Below are 13,726 nucleotides of genomic sequence, written 5' to 3'. Positions count from 1 at the left end.
AAAACCTTGAATTAGAAACCTCTTACAAAAAGATGTTAAAAAGTTTGGAAACAATTGTAGGTTAATCTAAAATGTTGTCTTCCCTGATGGGGATGTTTCCCTTTGAAGTCGATCATGTTACTGATGATTTTTGTTGGTTTCAGATCCTAAGGATACCAAAAAGTATTGGAAAAAAAATTAAAATGGTTTGGATTTTTGTTCTTCTGCGAACAGGAACATTTTTTTTTAAAGTTACGCGAAGTGACGCATCTGAGATTGTTTTGCTCCACCCCCTTGAATATGAGCAGCAAAGTTAACCCTTTGTGCTGATAGCTTTCTTTTTTCATTTAATTCACAACGCCACTTTTGTAATGCTGAGTGTAAACGTATATCAGGGTATTACATTTTAAGTTTCTAAATTGACAGATATGTTTGGACAATGAACCCATCGGGCTCTGGGGCAGAGCCACAATGGATTCTTTGCGTTTTTTTTAAACAGGTGAAGATGGTTTCATGGACACATGAATACTAATGGCACAGCAATAGATCTAGTTTTTTTTTAAAGAATTTATTAACTTATCTGCAGGTATCATATTTGGACTAAAGACTTCACTTTTTAAAAGATTTTTTTTATTTGTTATCTTCTAAGACAAAGTGCTTAAGAAAGAGAGATAGTTGCAAGCATTTTGGTCTCTGTCGTAAAAGCATTTTAAAACCATCAAGGCTAGAAAAGATCGGATGCCCACCAAAGCGACTAAGTATCATCACCTCATTCCATGACAATATGAAAGGCACAATTCAACATGGTGGCTCCTCATCAGAGCCCTTTCCTATCCTGAGCGGCGTGAAACAGGGCTGTGTTCTCGCACCCACACTTTTTGGGGTTTTCTTCTCCCTGCTGCTTTCACATGCGTTCAAGTCCTCTGAAGAAGGAATTTTCCTCCACACAAGATCAGGGGGCAGGTTGTTCAACCTTGCCCGTCGATGAGCGAAGTCCAACGTACGGAAAGTCCTCATCAGGGAACTCCTCTTTGCTGACGATGCTGCTTTAACATCTCACACTGAAGAGTGCCTGCAGAGACTCATCGACAGGTTTGCAGCTGCCTGCAACGAATTTGGCCTAACCATCAGCCTCAAGAAAACGAACATCATGGGGCAGACGTCAGAAATGCTCTATCCATCAATATTGGCGACCACGCTCTGGAAGTGGCTCAAGAGTTCACGTACCTAGGCTCAACTATCGCCAGTAACCTGTCTCTAGATGCAGAAATCAACAAGCACATGGGAAAGGCTTCCACTGCTATGTCCAGACTGGCCAAGAGAATGTGGGAAAATGGCGCACTGACACGGAACACAAAAGTCCGCGTGTATCAAGCCTGTGTCCTCAGTACCTTGCTCTATGGCAGCGAGGCCTGGACAACGTATGTCAGCCAAGAGCGACGTCTCAATTCATTCCATCTTCGCTGCCTCCGGAGAATACTTGGCATCAGGTGGCAGGACCGTATCTCCAATGCAGAAGTCCTCGAGGCAGCCAACATCCCCAGCTTATACACACTACTGAGTCAGCGGCGCTTGAGATGGCTTGGCCATGTGAGCCGCATGGAAGATGGCAGGATCCCCAAAGACACATTGTACAGCGAGCTCGCCACTGGTATCAGACCCACCGGCCGTCCATGTCTCCGCTTTAAAGACGTCTGCAAACGCGACATGAAATCCTGTGACACTGATCACAAGTCGTGGGAGTCAGTTGCCAGCGTTCGCCAGAGCTGGCGGGCAGCCATAAAGACGGGGCTAAAGTGTGACGAGTCGAAGAGACTTAGTAGTTGGCAGGAAAAAAGACAGAGGCGCAAGGGGAGAGCCAACTGTGTAACAGCCCCTACAAACAAATTTCTCTGCAGCACCTGTGGAAGAGCCTGTCACTCTAGAATTGGCCTTTATAGCCACTCCAGGCGCTGCTTCACAAACCACTGACCACCTCCAGGCGCTTATCCATTGTCTCTCGAGATAAGGAGGCCAAAGAAGTAAATTATATGGGAACAGCAACAATTTATATATGTGGAGTAACAGTACATGTCCAGATGGACAGTTATATATGGGCAGTTACAGTAATTGCTATATATGAGCTGTATATTTTATACATGGACTGCAACAGTATATTTTACTTATGGCCGTATATACTTTTAATATAGGTGTGAGGTAGTGTATTTTGGTCAGAAGAATAAGGAGGGTCATGTAATGGATTCTGGGATCTTCCTGTACAGTTGTATTAAACAATGACTTTACTAAATGAGGTGATTACCAAGCTTAACATGCTGTACTGTATTTCTTTTGTTCAGAGGAGAGGTTCTGAGCGAGTGATGAAAGGGTTGATTCACCTTTTCATGATGTACCTTAAAAAGTGGCCTTTGCTCATTTCTGCTTGAAACTGACCAAAGTTACAGTGTCAGATTTACAATGGATGACTTCTTATTGAAGCAGGCAAAGATGTTTAAACAGAGTCAATCATCTGCCATGGAAACGGATAACAGACAAATTTCGAAAAAAATATGATTTCTAACCAGGCCTGTTCAGATTGCTGAAAACTAATTAACCAGGCTGAAGTCATAGAGTCATAGAGTTATACAGCACAGAAACAGGCCCTTCGGCCCATTGTGTCTGTGCCAGCCATCAAGCACCTGACCATTCTGATCCCATTTTCCAGCACTTGGCCCGTAGCCTTGTATGCTATGGCATTTCAAGTGCTCATCTAAATACTTCTTAAATGTTGTGAGGGTTCCTGCCTCCACCACCTCTGCAGGCAGTGTGTTCCAGATTCCAACCACCCTCTGGGTGAAAAAGATTTTCCTCAAATCCACTGTAAACCTCCTGCCCCTTACCTTAAATCTATGCCCCTGGTTATTGACTTCTACGACAAGGGAAAAAGTTTCTTCCCATCTATCCTATCAATGCCCCTCATAATTTTATACACCTCAATCAGGTCCCCCCTCAGCCTTCTCCGCACTAAGGAAAACAATCCTAGCCTATCCAGCCTCTCTTCATAGCTGAAATGCTCCAGCTCAGGCAACATCCTGGTGAATCTCCTCTGCACCCTCTCCAGTCCAATCACATCCTTCCTATAGTGTGGTGACCAGAACTGTACACAGTACTCCAGCTGTGGCCTAACTAGCATTTTATACAGCTCCATCATAACCTCCCTGTTCTTATATTCTATGCCTCAGCTAATAAAGGCAGGTATTCCATATGCCTTCCTAACCACGTTATCTACCTGTACTCCTGCCTTCAGTGATCTATGGACAAGTACACCAAGTGACCCTCTGTACTTCCAAGGATGCTACCATCCATTGTATATTCACTTGCCTTGTTAGTCCTCCCAAAATGCATCACTTCACACATGTCAGGATTAAATTCCATTTGCCACTGCACTGCCCATCTTACCAGCCCATCTATGTCAACCTGTAATCTAAGGCTTTCCACCTCACTATTAATGACATCACCAATTTTCGTGTCATTTGCGAAATTACTGATCATACCTCCTATATTCACATCTAAATCATTAATGTACATTACAAACAGCAAGGGTCCCAGCACCGATCCCTGCGGTACACCACTGGTCACAGGCTTCCACTCGCAAAAACAACCCTCGACCATCACCCTCTGCCTTCTGCCAATAAACCAATTTTGGATCCACTTTGTCAAATTGCCCTGGATCCCATGGGTTCTTACCTTCTGAGCCAATCTCCCATGCGAGACCTTATAAAAGGCCTTACTGAAGTCCATGTAGACTACATCAACTGCTTTACCCTCATCTACACATCTAGTCACCTTCTCGAAAAAGTTAATCAAGTTTGTTAGACACAAACTCCCCCTGACAAAGCCATGCTGACTATCCCTGATTAATCCGGTCCCTCAGAATTTTTTCCAATAGTTTCCCAACCATTGATGTTAGACTCACTGGCCTGTAATTACCTGGTTTATCCCTGTTACCCTTCTTGAATAATGATACCACATTCGCTGTCCTCCAGTCCTCTGGTATCTCTCCTGTGGCCAGAGATGATTTGAAAATTTGTGTCAGAGCCCCTGCTATCTCCTCCTTTGCCTCACATAACAGCCTGGAATACATCTCATCTGGGCCTGGGAATTTATCCACATTTAAGCCTGCTAAAACAGCTAATACTTCCTCCATTTCAATGCTAATTTGTTCAAGTATATCACAATCTCCATCATGATCTCTACACCTACATCGTCCTTCTCCATAGTGTACACAGATGAGAAGTAATCATTTAAAACCTCAGATATGTCCTCTGGCTCCACACACGGATTGCCACTTTGGACTCTAATGGGCCCTACTCTTTCCCTGGTTATCCTCTTGCCCTTAATATACTTATAAAACATCTTGGGATTTTCCTTTATCTTGCCCGTCAGTATTTTTTCATGTCCCCTCTTTGCTCTCCTAATAACTTTTTAAGTACTCGCCTACACTTTCTATACTCCTCTAGGGCCTCTGTTGTTTTCAGTGCTCTGAATCTGCCTTAGCCTCCTTTTTTTTCCTTATCCAATCCTCCATATCCCTTGACATCTAGGGTTTCCTGGACTTGTTGGTCCTACCCTTCACCTTTATGGAACATGTTGGGCCTGAACTCTTACTATTTCCACTTTGAATGATTCCCACTTGTCTGATATGGACTTTCCGACAAGTAGCTGCTCCCAGTTCACTTTGGCCAGATTCTGTTTTATCATATTGAAATCGGCCTTCCCCCAATTCAGTACTTTTATTGCCGGTCGCTCTTTGTCCTTTTCCATAACTCCCTTAAATCTTACAGAGTTATGGTCACTAACCTCAAAATGCTCCCCGCACTGACACTTCTACCACTTGTCCGGCTTCATTGCCTAGGATCAGGTCCAGTACCGCCCCTTCTCGTGTAGGACTTTCTACGTGCTGGCTCAAAAAGCTCTCCTGTATGCACTTTATGAATTCCGCCCCCTTTCAATCTTTTGCACTAAAACTATCCCAGCTGATATTGGGGAAGTTGAAATCCCTTCCTATTATTACCCTATTATTTTTACACCTCTCTGAGATTTGCCTACACATCTGCTCCTCTATCTCTCCCTGGCTGTTTGGAGGACTGTAGTACACACCCAGCCAAGTGATTGTTCCCCTTTTGTTTTTAAGTTCTACCCATGTGGCCTCATTTGAGGAACCTTCTCAGATATCATCCCTTCTTACTGCAGTAATTGACTCCTTGATCAACAGTGCAATGCCACCTCCTCTTTTACACTGTCCCCTGTCACGCCTGAAAATTCCATACCTTGGAATATTGAGCTGCCAGTCCAGCCCCTCCATCAACCTTGTCTCTGTGATAGCAATAATATCATATTCCCATGTGTTAATTAATGTCCTCAATTCATCTGCCTTACTAGTAAGACTCTTTGCATTAAAATAGATGCAACCCAGCCTTGCATTATTTGCTTCTACCTTAACAGGTCTATATTTGCTCTGCCATCCTCACTGACTTAGTTTCTCTTCTATATTTGACTGTGCATCACCCCCTACAGTAACTCCACTCTGTATCCCAGCCTCCTGCCAAATTAGCTTAAACCCCACCCCCCAACAGCACTAGTAAACCTCCCAGCAAGGATGTTGGTCCCATTCCGGTTCAGGTGCAACCCGTCCAACTTGTACAGGTCCCACCTTTGCCAGAAACAGACCCAGTGATCCAGGAACAGACCCAGTGATCCAGGAAACTAAAGCCCTCCCTCCTGCACCATCTCTTCAGCCACGCATTCATCTGCTCTATCCTCCTATTCCCAAACTCACTAGCACGTGGCACCGGCAGTAATCCAGAGATTACAACCTTTGAGGTCCTGCTTTTTAATCTGCTACCTAGGTCCCTAAATTCTTGTTGCAAGACCTCATCCCTCTTTCTACCTGTGTCGTTGGTACCAATGTGAACCACCACCTCTGACTGTTCACCCTCCCCCTTCAGAATGTCCTGCAGCCACTCCGTGACATTCTTGACCCCAGGGAGGCAACATACCATCCTGGAGTCACACTTGCAGCCACAGAAACGCCTATCTGTACCCCTTACAACAGAATCCCCTATCACTATAGCTCTCCCACTCTTTTTCCTTTCTGGTGAGGTGTGATGAAAATATAAAGCTAGACTGGAGTTTGCTGTTTTGTGAATGATAGAAATCAATTTATTAGAGAAAAAAACCCAAAACTAAGATTAACAATCGGAGCAAATGAGTGACTTTAGTAAGGAAATGGCATTGTGGGATATGTAGGACGTCCCTGCAAAGCAAAATGTGAAGTAAAACCATACATCCGAGGCCAAAGCAAAATACTGCAGATGCTGGAAATCTGAAATAAAAACAGAAAATGCTGGAAATACTCAGCAGGTCAGGCAGCATCTGTGGAGAGAGAGACAGAGTTAATGGGCTGAATTTCAAGAGCCTGTCGCCAAACAAATGGCGGCCCGCATGTGCGGCCTGCACGTCATAGAGCCACCGTGATCTTGCGGCTGCTCATTTAAATAGCCGAGTTGGCCCCCCTCCCCCCAATCACATGGAGGGGGCGGGCTGTCTGATGCCAACAATGGGTGAACTTTAAACTTTAAAAAGGCGATGGCACCATTTTTAAAGAGCGGTAAGCCCAGCCAGTCAACTTGAATTTTTGAAGAAGTAGCCCCCCAAAAATGTACCAAATAAAATTGTAATTCCTCTTTCCAGCCGCCCAATAACAATTACATTAAATATTTGCCCTTCCCTGCAAAAACTCTTACTTAATGAGACCGTCGCCCCCCCAGACTGTACAAAGTTTAAAGTTCACCACTACCCACCATTCCTACACTCATTACGATTATTTGACCCCATTCCCCCCCACCACACTAAAAATCTGAACTTCCCCCTCCCCATCCCCACCAGTGTCACGCCTGCTTTCCCCAGATGGGGAAATGATGTCGCAGGAGTGCCAGCCGTTGCACTGAAGATCACAGCGGGCCCGGATGATTCAAGATGAGTGTACTTAAATATATTCATTTTATTCATTTACATATGTAGATGCAGGTCCCGTCACCCAGCGGAACGACCTTCCAGATCCACCCCCGCCAGGGAGCCTGACGTCGGGAGCTCGATAAAATCCAGCCCAACGTTTCAGATCATCACAAGGGTCATCGACCTGAAACGTTAACTCTGCTTCTCTGTCTACAGATGCTGCCCGACCTGCTGAGTATTTCCAGCACTTTCTGTTTTTCTTATGCAGCTGAGGCAGTCTGGGCCGATGAAGCCTCTTGATTTCATCAGATGACTGCCAGCCGATCATGTGGCTGTGCTGAGCTGAAATGTATGTGGCTATGATGCTGCAAAGTGATGCTCAATAAATCCATTCTTTGAATGAATTCTATTTAAAGTATGGTCAAACATATTTGAGCCTAAGGCCACTCCCTGGCTAGTCAACTGCAGTCTGGCTCAACAAAGGTAGTGGTCATTAGGAAGATACTTGAGATAGACGTTGTCAAGATCCCGATCCTACTCCTGACAGGAGGTGGCATGGCCCTTGGAAAATATGAGTCTAAATGGGGTAGAGAAGCAGAGAGATCTGGGGTACAGATCTACAAATCACTAAAAGTAGAGGCACAGGTTGAGAAGCACAAGGATGGGATCAGAATTGTGTGGTTATACCTATCAGAAAAGACTGGGACACTTTTTCTTGAAGAGAGAAGGCTAAGGGGTGACCTGATAGGGGTCTTTAAGATTATGAAAGGGTTTGGTAGGGTAGACTGAGAGAGATTTCCACTTGAGGTCATTAATATGAGCGAATAAATTCAATAAGGAATTCAGGAGACCCTTCTTTACCCAGAGGGTGGTTAGAATGTGGAACTGGCTACCTCAAGGACTAGTTGAGGTGAATATCATAGATGCATTTAAGAAAAGCTGGATTAAAAACATGAGGGAGAAAGAAATAAAAGGTTTGTTGATAGGGTGAGATGCAGAGGGGTGGGAGGAGATTCATGTGGAGCATAAACTCTGGCTAGGTCTGTTTCTGGGTTGTACATTCTATGTAATATATAGTGGTGTCTCAAATATTGCAAATGGGTTCAGAAACATGCACATTATTGCAGTAATCTGTTGTTAGTCCGCCTTTTCTGACAAGGCAAAGTGGTTTGGGCTGAAGGATGTTTGACTTTTCAATATAGACTTTTAGAATTAAAAGAATAGACTAGAAACACAGAACTGTTCTTCTGCGTTCAAGAATACATGGTTTTTGCTGATTGTCCGTGATTAAGGTTGCAAACCCTTGTTGGATGTATTTCTGGAGACTTCATCGCATGAGCTCCCGCCTCCCTCCCACACTCCTGCTGTTGGTTATCCAAGAGGTCCATTGTTACAGTGCCCTGCCTTCCCTGATCAATTGGAAAGCACAGACTCTTTATTACCCAATTACATTGCGGGGAGAAAAAACACTAGGAGATATTTTTGAATCGGCAGCAAGATAATAAAAATAGCCACTTTTAAGTGAAAGGGGAAGACAGACCAGATACAGAGCCCAGGAAGGATGTCAAAGATTAATTAACTCCTCATTCTCCTGAAGCAGAAGAATTGATCACTGAGTTTTGAGATGTAATGCTGACTAAGGTTGTAAACACCTCTCTCTGTAAAATTGTTGTGTTTTAATATTAATATTACAGATTATTTTGTTAAGGTTTTCAGCCTTGGTTGACCCTTACCTCCCAGTATCAAAAAGAATAGAGAATTTAAAAAAACCCGATGGGTGCATATTCGCATGAAACTAGGGGCACAGCCTGTGAGTCCGTGATCTCATGGTGAAGTAAGTGGTGTGGGACCACCTCTAGGGTCTTTCATTACACTTATATGCACATAATGACTGTATTGCTGTTTTTATATAAACAATATGTCAGTAAAGATTGGCCGTAAAAGCAAACCTGATGACAGACCTGATCCAACAACAATTTGCATTTATAGGGAGTAGGATGTCCCAAAGTGCTTCACTTAAACATTGACGAATGAAATTTGACACACATCCACAAAGAGATATTAGGACAGCTCCCCAAAAGCTTGGTCAAGGGTAGGTTCAAGGAGTGCCTTAAGGAGTGGAGAGGCACAGAAACTTAAAAGGAGGGAATTTCCAGAGTATAGGGCATAGGTAGCTGAAGGCTGAAGGTGGAGCAATGGAAATCGGGGCAGAAATCTTGGAGAGTTGTAGAGCTGGTGGGGGTTACAGAGTTGGGGAGATCCAGCTACTGTCGATGAGGGGAATGGTTCCTTACAGCTGTCGTGGTGTAAAGTGTACACTGTGTGTAATGTGTCACAATACACTGTCACTATAAACTGTAGCATAAGGACCCGAAAGAGTTAATGCTGGAAACAGTGAGAGCAACCCCACCCACTGTAGTGATGCTGATGTAATAGTCATATGATAATGGGCTTTGGAAGAAGAGGGTAGCAGCAGGAAGGATGCTAGCTAGAGAGGCTTGTGGAGAATGTAAATAGAAATGTGTAAATAATAAGTGTTATTAGTTGACTTTATCCAGACTCTGAGACTTCATCAACAATGCCCTAGCTATGCTACAACTACAACAACACACAACATAAACCAATCATAACATTAAAGAAAAATGATTGTGTGGAAATGAGACTGTCCTGCGAAATGCATGGACACGGCATAGACTTGATGGGCTGAATGGCCTCCTTTTGTGTTGTAAATGACTCAACAACCATCAATCCAACCAAATAGGCTTGGAAAATCTGGGTCTTTTTGTTGGAACAATGCAAATTATAAGGAGATGAGGATTGGAACACAAATATGAAGAAGCCATTCTATAGTTAGACAGAGCCTTGGTCAGACTATGATATTAGGCACTAAACTTCAGGAAAGATATACTGGCTGTGGAGTGGGTGCAGTGTAGATTCACCAGAATGATGCATGACTTAAAGAAAGAAAATAGGGTTAAATTATAAGGATAAATTGCACAAACATGGCTTGAAGTCTTTTGAGTTTAGAAGGCTGTGGTGTGATAAAATTGGCATATTTAACGATCATAAAGGGATCTGATGGTTTCCCTATATCTATTCTATTTACTCTGATGGGGGAATCCAGAACAAGGGGACATAATGTTAGAATGTCATTTAGGATTGAAATCCGGAACGCTTTTTTGTTCACACAAAGCAGAGTGGAAATGTGGAACTCTCTCCCCAAAAGGCTATGCCTACTGGGGGCCAATAAGATTTTTCCATACTGAGCTCAATCGATTTTTGCTGGTAAGGGTATCAAGTGATATGAAGAAGAGATGAGTACATGGAGCTGAGGTGCAGATCTGCCAAGATCTAATTGAATGGCACAGCAGGCTCGAGGGGCTGAATGGCCACCGCCCATTCCTCTGTTCACATGACAGAAGTGTTTAAAATTATGAAAGGGTGAGGACAGGTTAGATAGAATGATAGCAGTTGAGGGATCAAGAATGAGAGGTTATAGATTCAAGATTAAATGTAAGAAGTTTGAAACATCTTCACACAGAATGTTGAGGCTGTGGAATTCACTTCCAGGGTTAGTATTTGAAGCTGAGACTACAGCAACATTCAAGATTAAGTTGGATAAGTGCCTGAAGGAATATGGGTTTAAAGGAGGTGTGGAACCGAGTGGGTAAATGTGTTCAGAATGATTTGCTCGCATGGAGGATAAACACCAACGCAAACTGGTTGGGCCAAATGGCTGTTTCCATGGTAGCCTCTGTGTATTTCTGTGCAGGAAAGTCCCAACATCTTTGAAAAGTCCATTCTGATCACTGCAACAAAGAGGATGATGGTCTTCACTTCCTCATCTGTTAGGTCTACATCGCACAGCCAATGAGAGAAGAGCAGCTTCATCAATTCTCTGAGCTCTGTAACAAAGTGAAAAAGAAATTCTTATGATCATGTTCAGTGAGTGAACTCCAACCTAGGAAGCAAACTTAGGGCAATGGATTTGGTCAGAGAATACAATGCAGAGAAAGAAGGCGGGAGCACTGGAACATTGAGATACTGAACTAAGGGTCTACAGCACAACAGGTCAAAGTTCACAAGTGTAGCATGCTTAGAATTCTGAATCACTGTGAATCCATTTAAATAAATTAGGTAATGCCAACTTTAAAATAACACTGACTGGAAAATCTGGGTACAGCCCTGAACCTCCGTGCTTACCACAGGCAGCAACCTATGTTGGGAAAATGGTGCCTACCATTAGCCCATTGGCGTCAACTACATAGGCAATGCTGCTAACATGCGAGGCAGGCCTACTATTTCAGGTCGGTCAATGAATACTTGACCTGCACTTAACGATTTATAAGGCAAAGTCAATTCTTCAAGCAGTTTCAATTAGCTGTTTGCTAAAGTTGGAATACCTTAGCGATAAGATTCTGGATGTACATGCTCATGATTAAGAGAGGTAATTTCTAGATTCAATGATTCTACAATACCAGCCAAGCCCCACTTACCAACATGGCTGTCATTGTGTTGGATTTATTCTCCTGTGAAGCTGAGGTGTTCTTTGCTTTACATGTCCTGGCAAACCAATTCCGGTATTCAGCCCTCACCTTAAGACACGATACAACACGCAGTCAGTAATCCGGTGGTGATATGTGACCGAATGTAATTAGGAATTCACAATGCACCTGTGACATTGTCATATTAATAATGTTCAGAGTTAGCCTGCTCCAGGTATAAATTATGTGGAATTTAAGTTTAGTTAATTTATACAGTGATTATGGGCTGGATTCTCGAAGCCCAATGGGGATGGGATCAGAGGTGGGCGGGCAGAAAAATCACCATTGGATATCTGCATGCCAGTTTGTTGCCATCTTACCACCTCCAGGCCATTTTCAAAGAGGCTGGGCCAGAGGTACAACGGTTACCCACTAATTCATAGAGAGATACAGCACTGAAACAGGCCCTTCAGCCCACTGAGTCTGTGCTGACCAACAACCACCCATTTATACTAATCCTACATTAATCCCATATTCCCTACCACATCCCCACCCACACTAGGGGCAATTTACAATGGCCAATTTACCCAGCAACCTGCAAGTCTTTGTCTTTGGGAGGAAACCAGAGCACCTGACGGAAACCTACGCAGTCACAGGGAGAACTTGCAAACCCCGCACAAGCAGTACCCAGAACCGAACCTGGGTCGCTGGAGTTGTGAGGCTGTGGTGCTAACCACTGTGCCGCCCTTCAGGGGCCTACTAGGCCTCCTCTCCCACACTGACTGGAATGTTCCTGTTGGCAGGTGGGCCCCTCTGCAGTGGCCAAAACACAGCCAGTGAAAGGAGGCGGCTTCCCGGCAGTAGACTGGAGGTGGGGGCCAGCTCTCCATATCACTTTTTTAACATTCCCCTCGCCCGCAGCCAACTTACCAATGGTCATGGCTCAGGCCATAGGCCGCCCTGGGGAGATATATCCCACAAAGAAGGTCTGGAAGCTATGGCCATTTTTTAATTTCAACAATTTTTAAAAGTTCTGAGAGGGCGCCTCCATCTTGAGGCACCCTCTCTTTCCCTTACCTGCAATGGCAGGCCGCATCTCTCTCAATATTGGAGGTCCTTCCGTGGGGAGCCTGGCATCAGGAACATCATCATTGGCCAATGGACAAAAATTCTGTCAGGTGTCTATTCCCGGCAGGGTGTGGGGCCTGCATTTGGATCCTGAGCCCAAGTGAAAAATCCAGCCCAATAAAGTACTACATAAACTGTAAAGTGTTTTGGGTTAGCCTGAGGTTGTGAAAGGCATGGTGGGAATAAAAGTCTTTATCTCTTATAACGCCGGTCAAATCCCCGTGACTGATACTTGCTGTAAAGAGTCATATTTTCTCTTCTGAGAGAGGCTCATTTTAAAACGGAAGGTTTCAAAAAGGTTGGAGATGTTTGCATGAAATAAAGAAAGTCTTGCATTTCTATAGCGACTGTCATGACCTTAAGACTGCCCAAAGCACTTTCCAGCCGATGAAGTAACATCTCTGATATAATGCAGGAAACATGACATCCAATTTGTACACAGCAAGCTCCCACAAACAACAATGTGATAATGACCAGGTAATCTGTGTTTTTGTGAAGTTGACTGAGAGATAAATATTGGCCAGGACATCAGGGATAACTCCCCCGCTCTTCAAAATAGTGCCATGGAATCTTTTATCTTCACCTCAGAGGGCAGCTGGGGCCTTAGTTTAGCATCCCATTGGCAAGGCAGCACTTCCGACAGTACAGCACTCCCTCAGACTGCACTGGAGTGTCAGCCTAGACTTTTGTGCTCAAGTCTCTGGAGTGGGATTTAAACCCACAACCTTCAACAAGACTACAGCTATTCATTTTGAATAGAGACTGTGACTTGTGAAAGAATGTTTATTGTGGAAGGTTTAAAGTTCAATTCCTAGTCTGCACTGAACTGGCTGACCTCAGTTTGGGGGCCACAGTTGTCCTCAGTGTCCTAGAGTTAGAGAGGGAGGGGGAGCAATCAGCCAGCGCTCTCACTCCTGAGCAGCTTTCAGTGATCCCAGTCAGAAAGTGGGTGTCTGATGACGGAAGGACAGAGCTCGATACTATTGCTCCAACACCATGCCTGCATTCACTGCCTGGTCTCAAACCTAAAGAGCAGCCACTCAGACAAGGAACTGGAGAATTCTCATGGAACCAAACCCCACTAATCACCAGCTCTGTCAGGAGAGGGTAAAGGGAGAAAGGATGTCGATTGCACAAGATGG

The 13,726-nt window shown here is 44.2% G+C and overlaps 1 protein-coding gene across 3 annotated transcripts in view; it reads right to left on the bottom strand.

The window, feature by feature from the left end:
• Nucleotides 1-6,887: 6,887 nt before the first annotated feature.
• The window catches only part of LOC137355623 (adhesion G protein-coupled receptor E2-like), a 43,820-nt gene continuing 36,981 nt past the window's right edge, over nt 6,888-13,726 (bottom strand). For 2 of the 3 annotated variants that reach the window (XM_068020977.1, XM_068020978.1), the window contains exons 16-17: nt 11,469-11,567; nt 6,888-10,877 (exon numbers count right to left, since the gene is read on the bottom strand). In XM_068020977.1, coding sequence (XP_067877078.1) covers nt 10,863-10,877; nt 11,469-11,567 — 114 coding nt within the window. In that variant the 3' untranslated portion in view covers nt 6,888-10,862. Of the gene's footprint in view, nt 10,878-11,468; nt 11,568-13,726 lie in introns of those variants that run through there. The other variant, XM_068020979.1, reaches the window with a different exon arrangement.

This window comes from Heterodontus francisci, chromosome 43 (assembly GCF_036365525.1).
Source record: "Heterodontus francisci isolate sHetFra1 chromosome 43, sHetFra1.hap1, whole genome shotgun sequence".
Classification (NCBI taxonomy): Eukaryota; Metazoa; Chordata; class Chondrichthyes; order Heterodontiformes; family Heterodontidae; genus Heterodontus; species Heterodontus francisci.
Note: the sequence above shows the minus strand (reverse complement) of the source record. Positions and strands in the feature narration are given on the sequence as shown.